This window comes from Echiichthys vipera, assembly GCF_963691815.1.
Source record: "Echiichthys vipera genome assembly, chromosome: 5".
Lineage (NCBI taxonomy): Eukaryota > Metazoa > Chordata > Actinopteri > Perciformes > Trachinidae > Echiichthys > Echiichthys vipera.
Genome location: NC_139830.1, coordinates 27,944,107 through 27,968,149, shown reverse-complemented (window position 1 = coordinate 27,968,149; position 24,043 = coordinate 27,944,107). Strand labels below are relative to the sequence as shown.

The 24,043-nt window shown below is 40.2% G+C and overlaps 1 protein-coding gene across 1 annotated transcript; it reads left to right on the top strand.

Moving 5' to 3' along the window:
• Positions 1–883: 883 nt before the first annotated feature.
• hif1al (hypoxia inducible factor 1 subunit alpha, like) lies at positions 884–20,122 on the top strand. Its single transcript, XM_083914612.1, has 15 exons — positions 884–1,022; positions 7,457–7,647; positions 8,217–8,374; positions 9,916–10,000; positions 11,298–11,413; positions 12,346–12,530; positions 12,719–12,825; positions 13,929–14,076; positions 14,194–14,438; positions 14,767–14,924; positions 15,043–15,138; positions 15,772–15,935; positions 16,833–16,944; positions 17,826–17,949; positions 18,655–20,122. Exons 1-15 carry the CDS (start codon positions 982–984, stop codon positions 18,720–18,722), a joined length of 1,998 nt encoding a protein of 665 aa, XP_083770738.1. The 5' UTR covers positions 884–981; the 3' UTR covers positions 18,723–20,122.
• Positions 20,123–24,043: the final 3,921 nt, after the last annotated feature.

Sequence of the window (24,043 nt, the reverse complement as noted above, 5' to 3'; positions counted from 1 at the left end):
GAGACACTGGTGAGTTTCAAGATTGACAAGCTATACTCAACAGATTGGTAGATTTTATTGCACCCTTTTTATTTCTCTCTTTTATTTTTATTTGAACACTTTTCTGTCCCCCGTCTCCATAGGGATTGAGAAAGCTACATGAAATGATAATGATGCAGCTGGTAATGGTGGAGCTCATTTAAAGTACTCTGTACACTGCTGGGTAGCTTAATCTATAGTAATAATAGCCTAGGCTATATTACTATTTATTTGCTACTATATTCTGTATAAATAATCTGAATCTGCAAAGTACTGTAAGCATCAGCATTAAAGTACTTTATACTTAAAGGTTGAATATGGAGAATGAGCAGAACACCGCCATCTAGTGTCTCATGATCGTAGTCGCAACAACAGAAAATAATTCCAGCAGTCGGGTTGCCAGGTTGGTCAGACCCGGCCCAGTATCCTACAGTAGACCTGATTCAGTTTGAGCCTGTTTGAACCCGTCCCCACAGAACGTGACAGAAAGTCATTGTCAACCCCTCAAAAAATATATATATATATGTATATATATTAATTCAAGCTAAATACATATTTTTTACAGAAAAGCAATACTTTCATTCTGTTCCCCTCAAAACGCCCCGTTGTATTTTTTTTTTAAAATATAGCTTTTAATAAAGATTCTAACCTTTAAAGTACCAAAATAAATGTAGTCATTGTGCAGAACGTCCTGTTTCATATTATTATTATTATTATTAAACAGCCGGCCCTAGTCTATTAACACAATTATAGACAATTATCTTCAAAATGATCCTAACCGGAAGCCCGTGACGTGAGCTCAGTAAAACTTTTATTTTTTAAAACGTAACCGGAAACAGCGTATGTTTTACAGACAGCTTGACGCAGCTGAGGGTTGTTGGTCATTGTTGTCCTGCAGAGCCAACAGAAACAATAACAATAACAGAGAGTGGAGGGTCCTAGTCCTCGGCTCTCAGTTCGGACATGGAGCAGAAGGAGAGAGGCGACACCGCCGCGGTCAAACGGTAAGACTTGTGTTTATTTTAATACACATTTAAAAGGTTTTTCCCGCGTCTCTTGTGTCGTGTTGCGTTCACTGCAACTTTCCGGGTCCCAGACAGTGAACCATTGAAAACCACATCAGTGACTGTGCTCACAATGGAGGCTGTGCGACATTATGACAGTGTTTTATTTACATTTTTCATTTCAATACTTCATTCATGTCCCTTTCACACCACAGCAGCCTCCTGTGGTCTGTGTCTGAGCTCTGCAGTAACAGTGTTGTACCTTACCTATCATGCTACTTTCTACTTCTACTCCACTATATTTCACAGGCTTTTACTGCACCATATTTAGTGATAATTTAAAGTTGCCATATTCAAATTAAGAATATAACATCATTCAAAAATTAATAATAATGTAATGAAATGGCACATATTTATGGGACTTTAGGTCGATACTAATACTTTTGTGCTTTTACTTAAATTAGACTTGTAACAGAGTACTTCTGTGCTGTAGTATTGCTACTTTGACAAGGAGGAGTGCTCATTCTCCTTCTTCTGTTAAAATCTTATTTCAGGCATATGTTATGATAACATCTTTTAACTGTGGTATCTGCTGGTGTCCTGTGTTAAGTCCACAGCAGCCTTCGCTCACACATCGTTCGCTTCATGGATTCACACACATTTCAGGTTATACATTTTTTATTTTGATCAGCAGACACGCGATGGGTGGAGTGAGTTCACGCTCATGTGTTGACTTGTGGCTTTGAATACTTCATAAAATGTCTTATAATTGAAAAAATCCTGGCGCACTTTGAAAATACAATACCACCTCTAGGCATCAAAGTTCCTCTTCGCTCTCTGATGACTTCTCCATAGGAAAAAGTACAAGCTAAAGAATGCAGCCATGTAGTTTCCAGAAGGATTAAAGGGAGAGTTCAGATATTTGGGGTTGTATGAGGTGCTTATCCACAGTCAGTGTATTTGTCTACAGCAGATGATGGTCAACACACCTCCAGTTTTCTATACTGCTTTGGACGGAAGCAGCCACTAAACATATTTTAGCCACATTAAATAAACAATCTATCAGATTGTACGCTTTATTTAGAATAAATTATCAGACAACCCTTTTAAGTTTACGCGAGGGAACTAATTTAGATGTTTCAGACACTCCTCACCCAAAAGCATCTTGTAACGGTCCGTTAAATTTGCTGTTAGACAGCGATCTCTTTACCTGACTCCTCCAGATGGATGATTCTCATTGTCTCTGCATATCCATCTGGGAACACTGGTTTGGAGATCTTTTCGGAAGAGGCGAAAATACTGGTTGCTGATTGGATAAACCATCTGTCTATCCCCAACATACGGGCCAAACACCCTATCTGATCAACGAAGCGTATGACGTACTAACAGCGTGGAGGCAAAGCTCAGAAAGTAAACAACATGTGGGTAAAGGATATTTTGTTTGTTAGTTTGTGTACAGAAGGATCCAAGAAAAAAAATGGAATCTGCCATGTTGTTTACACTGAACAGTCGCTTCTCATTGTGTCACTTAAATCTACCTCAAAACCAATGCTGATTGGTTCGGTCACTGGGGCAGACTTCTCCAAAAACATTTCCCAGCGCGTTACCAGACTGATCTGAGAGTAAGATACTATGGACCTCGCGAGATCAGAGTGGTCTCACAAGGCTAGCGATCTCTACCCACCATAGTAATTATTGCACATGCAAACAAAGAAGTAAGGTGATGTAGTTATGAGAGCTCCGAAGTCTGTGTAAGGAGGACGGTTTGGGCGATAGATGGGTCATATAAACAGGACTTTCACCTGGGAGACCACTGTCTGTGTCCCCTGGGAAACCAAAAACCAATGGTGACATTTTAAAAGTTAAATATGAATTTGTTGTCACTAAAATATTCGACTAGCAGACGTATCAGAATGGTAAGTGTAGTTAGCATCTTTTATTAGTTTTTGTTGTCTGTGAGCTCGTTAGCTTGTAACTGTCAGTGTCTGACAGTTGGCAGTGTGTTTTCTCTCTGTACTGACACTCAGCTCTGAGCTGGAGGTTTCAGGTTTCTTTGCCGGTGTTGTGGTGAAGTTTGTCCCCCGTAGTTTTTCACATATCAGACAGTGATTGGTTCATGTTCTAGTAATGTACCAACTAAAGCTGCACAGGATGCGTTTGAATCTCAGAGCTCAGAGAGGTACACAGACATCTGCTCCTTCAGGACAGGAATTTGAACACACTTCTCAAGTGACAAACTTTGACCAGATACAAGTCACGGTAGTCAATTTCAGACATTTTAGAGGACAAAAACTGGATAAAAACTCTCTTTGAGTGGAGGGCATGTGATCACAGCAATCACGTGTTTCAAACTGCCACAGTGAGGCCGTTTTTCAACGTTAAATACAGCAGTCTTACAGTATATGCTGTGTTTGGAGTCAGTGGCAATCACCCTGTTCTGTTGTTAAGGTGTGAGGATGTGTTGGATGTTTGTATTTGGCATGGAGTCATTTTAAAATATAAGCATCAGTGTTTAATGGAAACCCTGGAGATTGAAATAGCTGTGGGAGTTGACTCACTTCTCCCTGTCTCACATGTGGAGGATGCCCTCACATACATGACCTGAGAGGACCCCACTCAGCAGGATGACAACACCAGCTCAGCACAGAACACAAAGTACACGGACATACAGTGCAGTTAGTTACGTCAGTTTTTAGTCTTAGTTGTCAGTTTGGTCAAGCTTTACAAAAGAAAAATTCTATTTCTTTGTATTTGTTTTGGTAAATGTAGCTCATGGGTCATAATTCTTACTGTGATGACAGATGATTTTTCTTTTAGGGCTGAAACGATGAGTCGTTTAATCAGTTAGTTGATGGACATAAAATGAATCACCATCTATTCTGATAATTAATAAATCACTGAGATACATTTTCATATATATCTTGTCTTATATTGTTTAGGTGTCACTGCCGTCCAAAAGCCAGCGTCAGTGGAAGACAAACTGTTGAGGTTGTGTGTGTTCTTGTGTGTACATATGGACTGCACGCGGGCACACACTCTGAATTTACATCATGAAGCCGTCCCAGTGTTTCAGGACACTTTGTTTTGCTGAACAGTATGTTCCAGCTCAGGTCACTTAATGTCTCATTCAGAGTTTAATACGCATGTCTGTCAACAAGGATATGAGATGTCGAGTGTGCGCATGTGCGTTTGCCTCTTGACACACTTAATATTTTCTGTTCCTCCCTCCACCTGTGGTTAGGGGCAATAGGACAATGTGTTCAAATGAGGCCAGGCTGCTGGTTATCCTTTACACACGCCTACTGTACAGAAACTCTGTGTGTGTGTTGTTTTGCCTGAATGTCTTGTATTCAGCGTGGGTGTATTTTCCCTTATCGCACACTTTAATCTAATTATAAACCGCTCACACTCAGTAACCATGGTTTGTTCTGCAGAACAAACACAAGCTTTGGTGTGTGACGCATGCACGATCAATCCGTATGTCTCACAAACACACACACAAACACACACACACTAACATTGAGCAATAAGAAGTAGTCGCCAAAGTGCAGTTCAGTACATTCTGTTCTCTGAAGCTCCTCCCAGCTGGCAGACGTGTTGTTGTAGCCTGTGTTCTGTTAGCAGCAGTGTTACAGTGTTACAGTATATCAACAGGAGTAGTAGCAGCTAGGGTTGCAAAATCAATCCAGGAATATTCTAAGTTGGAAACTGAAATACACACACACACACACACACACACACACACACACACACAACAAAGAGAGTCCCATTCAGATTGTAAAATGAAATGAAGGCCTCTAGTCAATCCTTTCAGGTCCCGATGCTTTCTTCCAGGTCCTCATCAACATTCTCCTCCATGTCCACTTCCTGGAGAGGCAGTTCCATTTAGCCCATAATATCATCAAAACTTACCTGGCCGTATGTAGTCCTTGGGGGCAAATACAGTAATGTGTCCTCAAAAGCCCCGCTGTAGTGTGCAGGATGGAAACTATCTGTAAATGTGGTGGAAGAATGCACAGCACACAGTTAAATCCAGATATTAGTATAGTAGTATTGTAAAAATGACCCCACAATGTCTATTGGATTTATATTTATTCCCATTATTCCCATGGAATTCTCATCTTTTGCAAATAAAAATACAGAAATTCCAAAGTGAAACCCTGCATGGATTTTTTTCCCCCCTGCGTGGCACTCACATCCCGCTTTGCACCGTTTCTTCCTCTCCGCCACGCCCCCTTCTTGTTGCAAGTTTCCCGCAGCATATGAGTTTGACCGCATTGTTTAGCAAAGAAAAAGATGCCGGCATCAGTAAAAGGTATCAATAAGCTCAGAGGCATGCGAGCATGATTCCAGTTTGTTAGCTGCTCTCAACACGAAACGATTCTCCATTCCCATCCTTACATAGATGTCTGAGAAAACCTTTGACAAGCTGGAGGCACTGGAGTTTTTGGCATTTTTGTGGTTTTAATGGGAACCACTGCCTTACAAAGTCAACCCCAAATAAACATTCCCAGGACAGCCTTTATGATTTGGATCATCTGTCAGTGAGGCCACAGTGGGAATTAAGGTCATGTGAAAACCTCTTCATGTGTCCCATGATAGAGCTACAATTTTACAGAAGTTATAATATTATATAATAATGAGAATTTGTCGGCTTTCTGTGAACCTTTCAAATGTTTAACTTGTCCAGTGTTTCCCTTAGTTACAGCTTTTGGGGGGGAGGATATAGCGGATATATCTTTATTATAGCTCTTCAGGTGCTTCAGGACACACTCTCTCTGTCCGCTGATGGGGCCGTGTGCGCGTGCATGTGTGTGGAAAAAAATGCGTGATTTACACATTTTGCCTTACAGCATTCAAGGGATTTTTTTTTTTCTTGATTTCTGAAGATGACTAAAACATGAAAAACTACAATAGCACTAAACAGAACTAAGCCCCCTCCTAATATAATGGTAGGGGAAACACTGCTTGTCTGTGTAGCCTAATACAGACAAGGTTCTGGCTCCAAAGTCACAGCCGAGAAGTTATTTCTGAACTGGCGCTCAGCTGGTGTCTTGTGTTGTGCTGGGTGTTCAGTATGCAGACAATTTGGTGTCAGAAATGTGCTGAGTCAGCCTCTGCCATGATAGTGGTGATACAGTGAATATTTTATCGTTGGTGATTATTCGTTTCTTTGATTTTAGCACTTGATAACTGTTGCTTCCATGCAGTGAAATGGTGTGTTTAGTTGGAAGGCCCAGACTTTATTAGTGATTTCATAGTTACTGTACTTAGCCTTTGTAAAGCAGTATTATACTTCCACTCTTCATCTGCATTGCTGTCCTGATGCAATAATCCCATTTCTCTGGGGATAAACCAAAGCTTATCTTAGAGTATCTTAGTTGTGTGTGAGGTCGTTTCAAGAGGATCGAAATATCCATGCTGTTTAGTTTCTGTGTCTAATTTGATGTTTCGGTTGTCGTGCTGTTCAGAACACTGTGTTTGTGAGAGGGAATGAAACCCCGCTTTTGTCTTGTCAGCACATGTTTTTTGATACAGGCTAGAGCAGTGCAGGGCAATTCATGGGATGGAAGAAGAGAGAGGGAAGAAAAAAGGGGGAGGGGGGGATCTGGACAGTCTCCCAGAAGCTGAAATAAATAACAATTTGTTCTCTTTGGGGGCTTTTTGCTATCAGCTCTGTTCCCAGGGCACAGGAATGTACAGAGAGAGAACATCTCTGGTAGCAGTCACTCATATAATGAGGCAGAGGTCTTTAAGTCTCATTCCCTTTTAACACCAGAGATCAGTTTGCTGAGGGGTGACGAAAAGGGCTCAGCTGCTGTTCCTAAAGTGGAGTTGAGGAAATCCCAGAGGGACATTAGAGGGTTCACACGTACACACACAAACACAAGATGATCATATTGATTGAAATCCGAACTGAACTACACAAAAGGTGGAGCAGTTTGGACTTCTTCTTTTTTAACACAACTTTTCATTTAAAAAAAGAAACAAATGTTATTAGGTTGTATGCAGGGTTCTCCCTTTCCTTCCCACAAACATTTTTTAAATGTATTGGTGAAATTACCGTAGCTGCTGGATCTGTAGATTTAGAAACCTATTGGAATTCTTATTAAAATGAGTATTTTGTTGATCTTTTGTAAGTAAGTAATGCAAAACCGTGTCTCTACAGTATTTTGATCAGGGTTTTCTTCCATTTCTTTACCTTATTACTGAGCTGGAAAAACTGAAAGACAAGTCAAATGATGAATCTCAGTCAAAAGCTGTTTTTTCAGGAAATGTGATTAACTTTGTTCTTGTCAAACTTGCCAGTCAACTGAGTGCTGTGTTGGAGAAGCACAACATTTCTGAAAAGTTTCAGTCAGGGTGATAGTCCTGAGTAGGTGCTTCTTCCCCTCAGTTCACTGTCCTTTCTCCTCCTCTTCCTCCTCCTGTAGGCCCAATTCGGAGCAGAGGAAGCTGCATTCTCGTGACGCGGCCCGATGTAGGCGGAGTCAGGAGACAGACTTGTTTTATGAGCTCGCCTGCACTCTGCCGCTCCCCCGTCGAGTCTGCACCCGCCTGGACAAATCCACCATCATGAGAGTCACCCTCAGCTTCCTGCAGATGCACCATCTCCTCCACCATGGTAAGAGGCACATCTTCAGATGGTCTGACCGGACAGAACTTTCTCAATTATTAAGAAATGAATAAAACAATGGTACCTATAATATATCATCTATGTCTGTGTATGTAGCACACAATGCTGTTTTTGGCCACAGGACAGCCTTATATCTTAGGTGTTCGCTCGCTGAGTGAGTGAGTGAGTTACACCATTGGTCAGAGTGAGTGATGACGGCGCTCTCCCATTGGCCATTGCTGTTTCAAAATGAATCGGCATGCACAGTCAGGTGATATCACTATCAGTCAGCTGAACTGAACTGTATTTCTGTAGGTTAAATTAGTCTGTTAGCGCTTTCAGGGTAATTCCAATTATAACAGACATTTGAGACAACACCTGATACCAAAAGTGAGTAGAGTCGAGTCGAGCCCATGCAGTGGAAGTGAGGCTAAGGTCTGGAAATATGGCAGCAATTTGTCCAGTCACTGCAGTTAACAGTCGTCCACACAGTCACAATGAACAGTTAGTAAATAATTTGGCCTTTTTGACCAAGGCAGTTCTGTCATGTGATAATAACCTGGTCATTGTAACTGCAGGTGAGAGAGGAAAGGAGTCTGAAGAGGAGGAGGAGGAGGAAGATCCAATGGATGTTTTCTACCCTCAGGCGCTGGCTGGCTTCATCATGGTGATGACAGAGGAGGGTCACATGATCTACCTGACGGAAGACGTCAGCAAACATATCGGCATCACACAGGTAAACAACCCGCAGGATAGATGGGTTCAGCTTCAGCAACACTGGAACAAAAAAAGAACAATACAAATAACACTATGTATACACAGATCACTGCAAACTTAAACAGCATGTTCACATATTGATTCTTTTCCCTCCCTTCTAACCTTCACTCACCCCTGGGTCAGCTGATGAGTCAGCATCAACATTTCTCCTTACACCAGTGGTTTCCCCACCGCTCTGCAGCACTCCAACACTTCAACAACAAAGAAATATTTTCATTATTTGATTTGTCTCATCAGACTCATTAGTTTTATAAAAGGTAAAGGTGGAGTCTGTGATGTTTGAGAAAAAAATTGTTGATATTTGAACTCAACAGCCGAATCCCTTCTCTCGCTCTGAGAGAGGTTAATAAGTAAATCACTCTGACTGGCAGTTTCATACGTCAGTGTTTCATTCTGCAGAAGTGCACTGCTGCGAGCTCATGAACGAGACTGTCTGTGGTCAGTTCACATGTCTGTAAAAACAGCAGAAACTAGTAAATATTACATTGGAGCGTGGATGGAGCTAAGGCGATGGAATGAAGCCTAAAGTCTGTGCTCGTCTGATGGCAGCCACCTGTCACTCAATAGAATAGAATAGAAATACTTTATTGATCCCAAGCTGGGAAGTATGCAAATTGACCATTCCCTTAATTATGCAGAACTTTAAGGCTTAATATAATTTAAACCGGTGAGTTTAATTAAAATTGACCCCTGTACTGTTTATCATGAACAGGGAAATTAGCACTAGAGACCAAAACTGATTTTTGTACCAGTCTGTAAACATGTTTATTTCTGCGGTAAAGTCGGTCATTTTAACATGGGGCTCTATGGGGATTGACTCACTTATGGAGCCAGTCTCAAGTGGCCATTCATGGAAGTGCAGTTTATTGGCACTTCAGTGTTTGCTTAATTTTTCGGCCCTGGACGATGCCGTTTGGTGTGAGTACTGTTCAGACAGCTAGAAGGCTGTGAAGAGAAGCAGGCTGAATTTGATACAAAGTGAATCGGAGTAGAATCACAGACTCCACCTTTAAGAAGTTGAAACTGTTTTACATGAAAACCCCCATTCATCAAAATAACTGCATTTCTGCATTGAAGATATATTGTTATATAGATGCTTCCCATTCCACAGAAGTTCTTTATGCCTGTTTCTTTGATTGGAGTTGGTGATGTACTGTATGCCTCTGGGACATTATGTGGTTTACTCTGAGTAACTCGAGCAGAGAGAGAAGCCCTCCATTAAATCTATTCTTAGCTCTGTTTGAGATCAGGTTTATCATTGAAGCACGAACAGGTTATGATAAGTGCATACAGAAATACTGAGTAAAATGTACTGCAGTGCTCTAATGATTAAATCCAACAGTGATCATATTCTGTGTGTGGCAGGCAGCAGCCACACCAATGGTTGTTGGTTGTACATGAAAAACATGCACAAAGTACAAAGATTGCAGCCTGCTCTCAGACCTCAAAGCGATGCATCACTGTTTGATTGTTACTAACAGTTGTTGTTGTTGTTCACAGCTGGAGCTGCTGGGACAGAGTATCTATGACTTTGTTCATCCCTGTGATCAGGAGGAGCTCCGAGACCTGCTGACTCCACGTCCAGGTCAGATGCACTATTTATTCTGACAGTAAAAATCCTTAAAAAAAGATCTCAGAACCAAACAACCACTTTTTGGGTTATTTGATCCAGGGCAATTAAACAGTTCTTAGTCAACTAACATAGAACTAACACACAAGTAACACGGGTTAAATGATTTTGTTGACTAATCGCTTGGTTGATTTAATGGACGGATCTGTCTTCGTTTAAATCTTAGTCGACCGAAGAAAAAAAACAGATGAGTTGACTGACTCAGAGGGCTAGCTCTGATTTGATTATATGAAGTTTGGTTGTGTGAGAAGAAGATTGGATTTTTTATTTTATTATTATTTATTTTTATTTATTCATTTATTTCAGACTTGTAATCCAAAGATGAAAAAAAAACACACATAAATTTCCAACCCCTCACCCAGCACCACCCAACCCAAAATAACATATTTGTTTTACAATGTCCCTGTCTTTCCTCTACCTCCAGTATTTAATAATGTGTGTGCAGTTTTTGTACTTTTATTTGAGACCGCTGAACTAGTTAGTGTGCTAAACAATAAGCATGCACTGTTACTGATGTCGAACCAGTAAGCTAGTTCTAATATAACTTCCACTGTTTCTGACAGTAAGAGACACTATAGGCTGTGATTTAAAGTCATAATCCGTAAGAATTGTGATACCTTGTTTATAGCGGCCTCTGTGGCGGTAAGATGTAACTGCAGGTGCCAATGCATGGTCGCTATGTGTGTTGACTTTTTTTTTTTCTCTCTTTTGTAAACTTTATTGAAACACATTAACCTCTCTACTTCCAGTCCGTCCCCTATATTTTACCCTCTTAAATCCATACACACACATTATCCTATTACACTTCTGCCCTTACTACAAAGCTGACTCAGCAGTTGGAAGTTCACGATTTCAGTTCACGAGTGAACACAGCATAACGTTGAACCGTGACGATCTCAGCTGTAAGACCAACCGCTGTCAGCAGCGTCACTAACATGGCGGCTTATTTACATCTAGAGAGAGAATGACACTCAGATTGTAATACTCGGAAAAGAGGCAACAAGTGCTTTCAGTAGTGGGTCATATGATCAGTCACCACTGTTTTAACTCATTATTTGATAGATACTAACTTAAAAGACAATTAAATAGATGGAAATCTTATGGAGTACAACTTTAAATACAGAGAAGAGGAGGGTTGTTTTAACCATAAGACCTCTGCAACTAGTTTTTCGATTGTTTTATGAAAAATAGTTCTGACTTTTTTATAAATGATAAATGCCTTTAGTCGATAAACTTGTCATGTTGCTTTCAGGTTTAAGTAAGAAACCACTGGCAGAACAGCGGAGTGAGAGGAACTTTTTCCTGCGAATGAAGAGCACTCTGACCAGCAGGGGGCGCACCGTCAACCTCAAGTCTGCTACTTGGAAGGTTCAGTGTTACCAAATACTATAGAGAAAAAGCTGTAAAGATCAATGGAATAATTGATTGTCAACTTTTAAATTAAGCGCCACCTATATTAAAAGTCAAAATTCTGTGATTCCAGCTTCTCAAATATGAGTAATGTCCGGTTTCTTTCCTCCTCCGTGACAGTAAACTGAACATCTTTGAGTTGAGACAAAACAAGACATCAGGGGACGTCATCTTGGGCTTTGGGAAACACTGATTGATATTTAGATTTTCTCACATTTGTAGACCAAATAACTAATTCATTAACTGTGAAAACGATTGACGGATAAATCAACAATGAAAATAATCATTAGTTGCAGCCATACTATAAAGACACAAAGTTATCTCTGTGCTAAAGTCCAGCCCAGAGCGGCTGCTCACACACATACAGTACACTTACTACACGGAAACAGATCAGTCAGTGTTTATTCATTCCAGATAGATTAAAGAGGAATATTGTCTTTGATTGTAATAAAAAAGATCTGGAAGCATCCTTCCAATGCAGAGCTGAAGACTGGAGCCTTGGATTTAATCATCACTAAAGTGATGAAACTGAAGAGCTGAGACTTTACCTACATGTCTCAACTTATCCATATTTTAGTCTGGTGAAATTTAAACAATAGAAAATAATTAAAAGTGTATGCATAGTTTTCAGAGCAGTGACATCATCAGTGACATTTTCCCCCTAAAATCAGTATCAGTATATCAAGAATCCCATATCGGTCGGACCCTACTATATAGTATACTGAATTACTTAGATGATTGTTGCTGACATTTAAAATTGCTACATTTAATTGCCTTTTTGTTCTCAGTTAATTAAGGTATTAATAATAGCATTATGTTGGGATTGATACTATAATGGGATCTAAACTTGAAACAATTCTCTCCCCAACCCCTCCGTCCTACCCCCCCAGGTTCTCCACTGTACAGGTCACATCCGTCAGCTCGGCAGCGGCTCCTCGTCTCCCCCTGCAGGCAGAGTGATGACCCTGCTGTGCGAACCTATCCCTCACCCTTCAAGCGTGGAGTTCCCTCTGGACACATGCACCTTCCTCACCCGCCACAGCATGGATCTGCGCTTCACACACTGCGAGGGCAGGTAGGACGACAACTAATTCCTGTAACTGACCCTGACCTTTGACCCACTGCGGATGGGAGGCAAGAGAAAAGAAGAAAAAAAATATACATCACATCACAGAGAGAGAAAGGAGAGGGAGGAATAAAAATGTCTTTTTTGATTTGTAATTTTAATTCCTCTGTTCTCTTCTTCCCCCTTCCTGTTTCCAGGGTGACAGAGTTGTTGGGATACAAACCTGAGGATCTGATTGGACGCTCAGCCTACGAGTTTCATCATGCTCTTGACTCTGATCACATCAACAGGAGCCTGCACACATGTGAGTGACTGTGTTTGTGTGTGTGGGCACGAAGCAATATTGTTTCACTCTTTCACTTCACTTGAATAAACTTTGACTTAACTTGAAGAAACTACACGTGTTAAAACAGTATTAGTGATCTATATCAACATTTAGACCTTTTGAAACTTGATGTCAATTCGTCTGTTAAGTCGTGACGTAACAACCTTTCAAAATATGATTTCTGGGTCTAAGCCGGTCCATATCTTCAGTCATATTTCTACGCCACAGTGCTGTGTTCCCCGTTTTTTGAACAGATCTGAGTTTTTTTTAAAAACAACGTAATTGTCATTTTACCTCTTTCTTATGGATGAAAAGTATTTCTAACTGACGAAAGAGGTGATCGTAATTGTTCACATGTTCGGACGTTGTGTCTGTTTTGTTACAACGGAGCGTTTGGAGACGGAAAACATATTTTGAAAGGGTCTTACGTCAGACTTAACAGCTGGATAGGGCTGTACGTTTTTATTGAGGGAGTGAAGCTTTGAATATCAGTCCTTCATAGTTGAGGTCTCCATCAACCAAAAAAGTCTGTCACTATCAACATTGGCCACCTCATATTGTTGTAGTATTTTTCTACTATTAAAATGAGTAGAGCTGCTCACAGCAGCGCATTGATCGACATAGCCCCTCCTTGCTCTTGCTCTCTTCAGCTGATTTCACATATGAACCTCAGACAATGTCAGGAGAACCAGATCCGGCGATTGTCTGAAGTTTCTCTTTCACACATGCAGCACACAACAGGAGGTTCTCCGTCTCATACGTTATCTTACTATACTTTATCTTCAGCTGTGCAGAAATATCCCGTTGAAACAGAATGAACCTTCATGCAAAAAAGCGGTGAAGTATTCAAATGTTGATTTTAGCCGTTTTCATTCTTTAGTTTCAATGATAATAGATAATTACACCCCACATAGTAATGTATAACATCTTTATTTGAAGTTAAAACATGAGAGCGCCACAATATGTTATAACTTCTATAACAAACCAGACAGATTCTTTCAGTGCTACACTCCTCTGGTCCTTCATGTCTGTACCTCGTGTCCATCCCATCTCTTTTCTGTTTGTATCCCTGTGTGAAACAGTGCTGTCCAAAGGTCAGGTGAGCACCAGACACTACCGTTTTCTAGCTAACAGGGGCGGCTTCGTCTGGGCGGAGACTCAGGCGACCATCCTCTACAACAGTAAGATGTCTCAGCCTGAAGCTGTCGTCTGCCTCAACTTCATACTCAGGTAATTTAAAAAGCTGCAAGCCCGTGTCAAATAGCTCTGTGCTGTAACAGAGGTGGGATCGCGGATGCAAACTGCAAACTCCTACATCGCCTCCTACATCTCCTTCTTCTTCTGCAGTGCCGTGGAGCAGCCAGACGTCTTTTTCTCTGTGGAGCAGATCCGTGGTGGCCGGCTGCCTGAAACTGAACCCGACTCACCGGCACTTGCACCAGAGGATTGTGGGACTTCTGACATCAGTGACTCTGACCCTGACAGTGAGCGTCTCACCAGCTCCATTCAGACTGAGGACGCAGGTTTGAATCCCAGCAGCACTGCAGAGCTCTTCTACAGACCGGAGGAGACCCAAGTCCCACTGACAGGAGGTGAGGCCCAAGACATTTCTGTTGACTTGAGTAGTAAGGCAGGATGAAGGTTTCTTTTATTAGTGTATCTCATCACTCACTCTTATGTTGTACTAATTTTCAATAAGTAGCATGGGTTAGGGTTAGGGTTGTATATGGAGAATGAGCAGAACACAGCTATCTAGCTGTCTCAAGATTGTAGTCGCAACAACAAAAAAAAATTCCAGCAGTCGGGTTACAGTGATGTTATTATTATAGAAGTCCAGATATGTACACAGTCTGAATTGTATCTTTAAATGTGTGTTTTATTTCTGGGTCTACTCTTATTCTCTGTCTCTGTGACATTTAGTTGAGCTGTCGTTCGCCAGACCTTCCAGTCCAAAGTCAGTGCCGGCTCACCCTCAGGACCTGTGCACGCCACAGCTGCGGCAGCTCCTCTCCCCCATTTTCAGCCCCATCACTCCACCGCCTTCATCATCACCAGCCTTCTCAGCTGATCCTGAGCTGGTACATATAAGCCTGACATCATTTCACAACTTCAAGGGTATTTGTTTAGCTGTCTGATTTAACATTTTTCTCACTGGATTTTTCTCTGTGTCTCGACCTGTCTGTCCACCTCCCTCAGAGCCCCTGTGAGGAGGAGACGGTGGACGTCAGCGCCGTGGAGAGGTTCTTTGCCTTTTGGCCAGAAGATGGTCAACAGAAAGGAGAAATGCTGGAGGTGAGGGCAGAAAGGACTAACATTACAGGATTATTTTTAAAAATACAAACGGGCAAGTTCACCATCTTTTTCATAATGCAGTGAATGTTGATGAACATCAGCCCCAGTCCCCTTCTGGATGGAATCTCTGATATAGCAGGTCAGGGAGATTATTCAGGCAGACAGCAGATGCTCTAGGAGCATTGTGAGAATGTCAGAGGGCACAATGGGGTTTTTCTGGATTTTAATATTTTTCTGTGATTTCCTGATGCTCATCCTGGCAGGGATGTTAACAGTGTCATTAAAAGATCAGAGCCTGGTAGAAAGTGTACCTGTGTGTATGGTGGAACCATTGTTTTAGGGACAAACATCAATCATTGAGGGACCGGGCAGCACTAGTCCGATGATGCAGGCATGTTGTGATCAGGTGATGGGCAGATGGGTAGACAGGAGCATGGGGATGGTACACGTTGAATGCCAGGTTGGCAGAAAGCGTGTTTGCACCGGCTTTAATCAAAAGGAGTCCATCTGCTCCGAAGAGCTGATGCTTGGGCCTTGAAATTTATTTGAAAAAGGAGAACTCAAAAATGTCTCTGTTGTTAAATTTTCAGTTTTTGTTCATGGTAAATGGTTTCTGTTCTACCCTCTATTCAGGACATGGAGGTGGTGGATCTGGACATGTTGGCTCCTTACATCTCTATGGACGATGACTTCCAGCTGACCGTCTGCAGCAGTCTCCCAGAGGAAGCCGACAAACCTCCGTCCTCTTCCTCTGAACCCTCGACTGTGACGCCTGGAGCCACAGTGAGCAGGAAACGGTATGAAGGGCTAGCCCAGTCTGCACACTTCTAGCCCCCTGATGACCATCACATGAAAATAAAAGAGGGGAAAGTGTAGAAAACAAAATGTATTCTGAATAGAGAAAGAGAGAACGCAGATTTTTAATGCAAAGTATGGAGAAAAAAATATTAGAATTAATGCAACGTCTGTCCTGATTCATCTTATTTGTCTGTGTGCAATAATAATAATAGTCAGTTTTTAGGACTTGAGGGAAAAAAACTCCTTTTATTAAATAAAAAAGAATGTTTACAAAGCAGGACTGACGGATGACAAGTGAAGCTGCAGAAATCCAAACACGCGCAATGTATTTCCTAGCAGCCTGCATGACATTTCTGACATCTGCTTGTAAAGTATTTCACTCCAAAATGAGATGCGTGTAGTATGAAGCATACCTTTTTGCTACAAAATGATTAGCTTTTAATACATTATGTAAGTGTTTTACTAATGCTGTAATCATTTCTATCCCACAAGATCACCAACATGTTTCATAAGTCGTTTCTCTTAGGTAATAAATGCTCATTACACAGCAGAAAACAAAATTGTTGGAAGGCTGAATGAAAAATAAAGAACGTTACGGAATTTTTTACAGCTAGTGGGACACACAGCGTAATGTTTGTCCTGAGGGTGGCGCCACAGGAAAGACCATGTTGTTGGATAAATAAAAAAGAGTTTCCTCTGTACGGTGGCCACTTTAGGACAAAATAGGACTTTCAGACTCGCTTCTACGTCGAAGGCATATGCATGTCAGCTGTACTTATGCTGAATGCTAACATACTTGTGATCCTAGCCCCTCAGACGCAGTTGTGCAAAGTTAATAATGCATTTTTTCAAACATATGTTTCACGTGGTTTGACCATCTCCCGTCTCTCTTTTAGGACTCATAAAGCAGATGAGGAGATTCCGTCCCAGCTGATGATTCAGGACAAGAGACGGAAACAAGATCCTTCCTCAATAGAAGAGGAACTTCTTCTGAACCACAGGCTGCTGGTGAGGGGAAGAAAGTGTTCATCCAGCACCTTTATTAAGAAGTGCTTCAGAGAATGACAGGAAACGTGAGACCTTTCCACTGTCTTTAATCATAATTACCTGGAACAAGTACAGCTTTGAGAAAAAGGATCCTCAGGTGGATCATACGACACGACAGAAGACATTTATACATCTGACCTTTTTACAAAGTAAACAGGAAAACAGAGTTGTGACTGTGGAATGACACATGAGACCCTTTTAGTTTGCTTTGAGCTTAGACTCAGTTGTCGCTGAAATCCTGTAAATGATCATTACACACATGATTCAATCTCAAAAAATCCACTGTGACGACAGGAAGCACAGAACATTAGCAGTTATTGAGGAAATAATGAGCGCAGGGCGTGGTGATGTAAATATATATATATTGTGAAAACTATATAAAAATATCGTATCACAATGTTGAAAAACCAGCAGTTGAACTGCGGTATGGCAATATATAAGTCTTTAAGACAACGCTTTACCTTCTAATCCTTGCAATTTCTATCATTTTGCCCTAAAGTTCTTAGTAAAATGATAAAAAATTCAGTGCATCAGTATATTTATTGAATATATTGTGATACATATCGTTATCGAGATATGAAATGATTTTGGAGATATCACCCAGCACTAAATAAGTGTATTTGTCTGCACAGTGAAGAACTGATCCCTGTGACTCAGTTTTTCAGATCCATTAATTAGATTTCTCTAATAATTCAATTTACCCGATAAATGATATATAATAATAATGATTTAACCCCAGTTAGTGAAAACGGTTCAAGAAGTTTGGCAGTTTTATTCAACTTAAAGCTCTGACTTGTTGTTCTGCTTCTGTGACTCCTCTGATCTTTTCTGCTCGTCTTCAGATCAGTCTGGAGGAAACCCACATGTCCGATTCCTTCATGGAGCCGGGTCTTGGAGGACGAAGTCAGCTTCTCACAGACAGAGACCCAGTTTTAGGAGGCACACAGGGACTCTGTGATGCTGCAGGTAAGATTAACACACACACACACACACACACACACACACACACAGTTACAGGAGCTCTGTGATGAAACAGTTTCCAGCCCCAGTTAGAGTTCCAGTATGAAAAGAAATCCTGCTGATCAGCTCTTGATGCTGAACTCTGGACATGCGTTTCATATCACGTGGCACAAAATGTGTCTGATGGACGACTTTTTGACTTCAAAATAAAAAAAATGTTATGACATACTAATTACTTTTTATTGCATAATATGTCATGACTATTTTATGATTCTTATGACATACTACACTATGACTTTTTTCTTTATTGTATAATATATTATGACTTTTATAGAATACTATACAATAACCTTTTTAATGATATTTTTATGACATACTATATGACTTTTTATTGCATATTATATATTTATTTTTCTTCTTCTTTATATATCTTTTTAGATATATTATAAAATATACTTGTAAAATATATTTCATATATATTTTATAATAGAGTATGCTTTACTGTTGAATGTGTCCGATTATTTTTTGCCAGAACACATCTGGAGGTGGTCCAATCATGAATTTTCCTCTTATCGTTTATGCATATTTCCTGATCCAGATGGCATTTTATACTGCCTGAACACCCTGTGAAGGTTAGCAAACAGGCCGTCATCACACTTCTAAACTCTGTGTGTCTGTGTCTGTGTGTGTGTGTGTGTGTGTCTCTTCCAGCTCTGATGAGGGACATATTCACACCACGTCCACCTGACCTGTCTCCGTCTCTCTCACCTATGACCTGACGACGCTCCATTTCAATCAACAGTGGGCTCAACTTCTGTGCGAGAGCACCAGTAGAATATAGACTCACTCTGCGTGACTCTGCTGTGAGGTCCAACGTGACCTCGTTGCTTGTAGCTAAATCAAGTAGGTCAAACCAAGAACTGATGAGAAGGTGGGAGGTGCTGAAGTTTGTTTTCTTTAACCCACTGCTGCCCAGTCCCTTGTTTCCCTTTGATATTTACACTTTATTGTTGATTACATGTGAGAAACCAGCATGTGGTGCTAAAAGCTATATTTTTTAAACCCGACAGTGAGACAAATCTGGAAATGTGTTCCTCTGTGCAGCTAAATCAAATGTATCACTACTTTCATCATCTGGGGTCATCTGTTTCCGCGCGTCTATTATAAAAACATGACGCACAGGAACTCCCATAATGCTCTGCTTTAACTTTGAGCCAACATCCATCAAATATGAACAGTTTCATTCTTTCTTTTTCAATCTCAGTGTCATATTGTGTTTTGTTCCACATTACACAGATCATGGCTGTATTAAAAGAACTGCATACTGTACCCAAAATAGAGCCTATTGAGTTCAATGAGAACTGGTCTGGTGCAGACGGCAAAAGAGTTTCTGGGCCCACTGAAAAGTGTTTCTCCTGCTGGCCCCGCCCACTTGTTTCAGCTCAGCCCTTAGACTTCATATTGTGATGACGTTACTTTGACGCGTTTCTCATCTTGATGAAAATTATATTAAGTATTGAAACAAAATGTATTAAAAATTCACAACAGAAAGAGTCAAAGTCGACCGTGTTTGCAGTTCGAGGCGTCAACAGTTTGACAGAAGTAGCAAATATCAGCGGCAGCGTTTATTATAGTGGCATATTTTTTATGTCTTTTTATATTCTCTGAAATGTTATTACTGTGGTATCCAAAATGACGGTCGTCTTCACGGCTTTTGTTTTGATCTTCCTGTAGTGCCAGGTGGGTTGGATTTACCTTTTTTAACACTCCCTTATTATCATGAGGCGATCAGTGACTGAAAAGTTCAGTAGATTGACACATTTCAGACACATCACTATGAATGTGAAGTGTCAATTCAGTTAGATTTCTCTTTTTTTATCACATTTTTAAATATGTAATCGGATCAACCTGCAGTAGAGACAGTAGCGTTAGTGTGTTTATATACTCATTAGGAGTGTAATTAGACCACTAGTATTCCTGTTTGACTTGTAACCAATTGTGATTCAACAATATTTTTATCGGCTGTGTTTGATGAAATATTGTGATGTTACTACACTTTTTATTTCCGTTATTATTTCTGTTGTGTTATTTTGAACATTCAAACTGCTCACTGTTTGAAAACTCCCAACTGTATTCACTGATTCACTCTCCTTTGTTGTCTCTGGTGAGACCAATTAAATAAGCTTTCTGTTATTTTTACTCTGCTATCCTGTTTGCATTCTTAAGGTGTGTGCGTGTGTGTGTTCTTATCATTCAATATTTACGGTTAAATATAGAGAATGAGCAGAACATCGCCATCTTGTGTCTCAAGATCGGAGTCACAACAGCAAAAAATAATTCCAGCAGTCGGGTTGCCAGGTTTGTTGCCAAGTGTGTCAACCCATCCCCTCCGGCAAATCGCATCATAAAAACAAGTATTAGAAGAGTTTGACAGTTAGCGTTAGCGTTTTTTTTTTTAATTATAGATTTTAATAAAGATTCTACATATTCAACCTTTAACATGTCTATGATAACACAGGTGTGCAGCTCATTGTTTGAAACACCTTGTGAAAAAGTACCTTTACTTTTAAGTATCATTCTTAAGTACAGTTTTGAGGCACGTGAAGTTGAGTATTTCCATTCTCTGCTACTTTATACTTGTACTCCACTACATGTCGGAGGATATATTGTGCTTTCCACTTCACTACATTTGTCTGACAGCTTTAGTCGCTTTGCAGATTCAGTTGACTGATAAATGATGATAAATTACCTTAACCATTAAACCTTAACCATTAAAGCGACAATCTGCAACATTAAAGCGATGAACACATGAATACATCAATAAATAATTCAGTTATATATATAACTAGGGGGTGTTCTGCATTATTTGTACTTTTAATAATACTTTTGTACTTTTACGTGAGTAAGATTTTGAATACAGGACTTTTGCTTCACTTGAGTATTTTTACATAGTAATAGAAGTACTTTTACTCAAGTAAAGGATCTGAATACTTCTTCCACTGCTTTGAGCGCTGCAATCTTCTCAAAAGGTGGGTTTGATATAATAGCAACAGAATAAAGCAGTGACTCTTGAACCGCTCTCTCTTCTACTTCCACCTGATTGGCTGAACCAGCTGTGTTCCTTGTGTAATCTGGGTGAAGTCAGTCCTGACTGACTAACTGTGAATTCACACTGTTGCACAATTTCATTCGGGTGTCACACAGGGGCCACTTCAAAGACAAGTCAAAGTCAGCCTAATTGTCAATTCTTCACATGAACAAGACATAGAAGGAAGTGTCACAACATAAATAATCGAACTGCTATGGTAACAACAAAACAATACAATAATAATAACAGTAAAAAATAATAAAGTGCAGATAGTGGCATAATAGTGCAACAGGAGGATGAGAGGTCGCTGCGTCTACACGCGCCGCCATCTTGAAATATTTAGGTAGACTTGCTACCAAAACAGAGCTTGACCCCAAAACAGAGCTTGAACTTGAAGGCAGCATGGGAACACGGACTCAGATCTCTTATATAAGTAGTAATACTACAGTGTAGAAATACTCTGTTACAAGTAAATGTCCTGCATGCTACTCTTTCAAAAGGTATTGGCATCAAAATATATCTAAGTATCACCAAAAAAAATACTAGAATGTATTTCTTGATTAGATTTTGTATTAATAATCTAAAGCTGTCAGACAAATGCAGTGCAGTAAAAAGAGTTGAGGAGCAGGGCCTGTATTCCCAAAACATGTTATCTTCCCATGAGGACGACTCCCTAAGTAGCGCTCAACTAAGAGTTTCCTGTGAAACTGTTCATGAAACTGCTGAGACCAACTTTTACAAAGGAACTGGGAGAAGTCTCAGTTTTAAGCAGCGTGATTGGCTGTTTGGAGTCTGTCAGTGTATTCTCGATAGAACTACTGTAGGAGGTATGTTTCCATATCCAAATAAAGAGTTTCAAATCAAATGAGTGAACATGAAGCAAAGAGTTATTTAGGCTTCTGACAAGTCCAGTGTATGTGCAGATAATGATCAGCCTCTCACACGTCTGAGCGCTCGTTAACAATGAGCAGGTATCCATGGAAGAAGCCTCTTCAGACTCCAATAACCATGGTGATAGTGACACACACACTAAGGAAATTATATATATATATATAAATATATAAATGCAGCTCCCCCACTATAGGTTTCCTAAATGTTGACAGGATTACGAGGCTGTGGCTAAAACACTTTGTGTCTTGGTTAAAAATGTTGGAGTCCTAGTTCAGACACGCCTATTTTTAGATGTTTCGGGAATACAGGCCTGAACTGAGGGGGGAAATCCTCCGACCCCTCCCTTCTGACAGAGAGGACATTTTGAAATATTTTTACGGGACATTTCATTGTTTCTGCTCAGAGTTTGGTGTTCCACTTCTTGCACTGGGTGTTCAAAGGTGACTTCCTGTCCAGGCAGTGGCCCCTGATTACATAACGCTGGTTGATAAATGACTCTGTTCAGAGTTCATCGATTTCTCAACTGGAAATAACAGAGAAAGAAAAAGTACATTTTGTAGGTCAGAGACGAAACTGAAGTGACTGGAAACAACACGGTGATAAAACTAGAGAATAAACCAACAAAGTTAATTCTGCATTTTGACATCAACACACACACACACACACACACACACACACACACACACACACACACACACACACATAAAAAAATAAAAATGCTTTTCAAGATAATGATCTACAAAAGTAAAAAAGTGAAAGTGCTCATTATACAGAATGGCTCATTTCAGAATCATATGTATTATAGTATTCAATTATAATTATTAATACATTAATGTGTTCACCACTTTAATGGTGCAGCTGGTAAAGGTGGAGTTCATTTTAATTCTGTTATATACTACAATAACTTACAATATTATTATGTATTAATGGATTTATATTCGGTATTTATTATCTGAATCTACAAAGTAACTACAGTAGTCAAATAAATGAAGTATGGATATGTTATTGTATGTGTAAGCACTTCCAATTTTGACAGTAAAGAAAATTGTGTTTGTCTTCATCACTGAATCCTCATGCGTCCACTGATCTGACTGTAACCACAGGTGCTGACAGTGAACAGCACCGACTCTTCTCCTTTCTTCATTTCCTGACAGCACACACATCCACGGGACTTCTCCCCGGGCACACCCAGGATCCACACTAGAGCAGGAGGCTAATTAGCAGCATCACGTCACCACCGCACTGCCACAGCTCAGTCAGTCTAATGATTCTTACAGGAATGATTCAGAACGTTTTTTCAGTGAATTAGTACTTGAATCATCCCGTCCCGTCTCCACGGAAACCCCAATTACAGGAAGAGTTTTATGTTTGACTGAAACATCGATCATGTTTGCCACCATGATTATTATCATTGTCATATTGTTGTCACCTTAGCTGGGCTTGTTTCTACTATTTTGCTGTATTAACTGCCATAACATACAAGTTATATTCACAGCACTATAGATATTATTATAGTTACTGTTACGCTTTGGTTGCTTGCATCTCTAGAAGTGTGTCTGTCTCTGTCTTTGTGTCTGTCTTTGTCTCTCTCTGTCCATCTGTCCATCTTTTCTCTCTTTCTCTCTCCTTTTCTTCCTCCCCAACCGGTGCAGACAGATGTCCGTCCTCCACAGAGCTGGGTCTGTCTGACGTTCCTGTCTGTTATAGGGAAGGTTTTCGTTGCCACCGTACTCTACGGGGGAATTGTTGGGTCTATGTAAATCATAAATAAGTCATAGAGTGTGGTCTTTACCTACTCTGTAAAGTGTCCTGAGATAACTTTTGTTATGATTTGGCACTAAAAATAAAATTGAATTGAATAGGATTGAATTGTTTATGGACTCAACAGCAGCAGTTTGTTTCAAATAAATAAAGGCAGAAAAGGAAGCGGTTATGCTTATTGTAATTACCCGTGCTGTACCTAAGAACTAATTCAAGGTACTTGTAAGTCAAGTCTCACACGAGGCCCAGACGTCAAACATCTCAACATTTATTCATCATATAATTATGTGCAATAATACAATGTACAAATAATCTTTCTGTAAATATTACTTTCCATATAATAGTTAAGATTTTGTCGCC

Coding starts and splice junctions, on each gene's coding strand:
- hif1al (XM_083914612.1), top strand. CDS start 982: ATGGAGCAGAAGGAGAGAGGCGACACCGCCGCGGTCAAACG. Junction 14,439..14,766: donor CCAAGTCCCACTGACAGGAG/GTGAGGCCCAAG, acceptor TGTGACATTTAG/TTGAGCTGTCGTTCGCCAGA. Junction 15,936..16,832: donor GCCACAGTGAGCAGGAAACG/GTATGAAGGGCT, acceptor TCTCTCTTTTAG/GACTCATAAAGCAGATGAGG.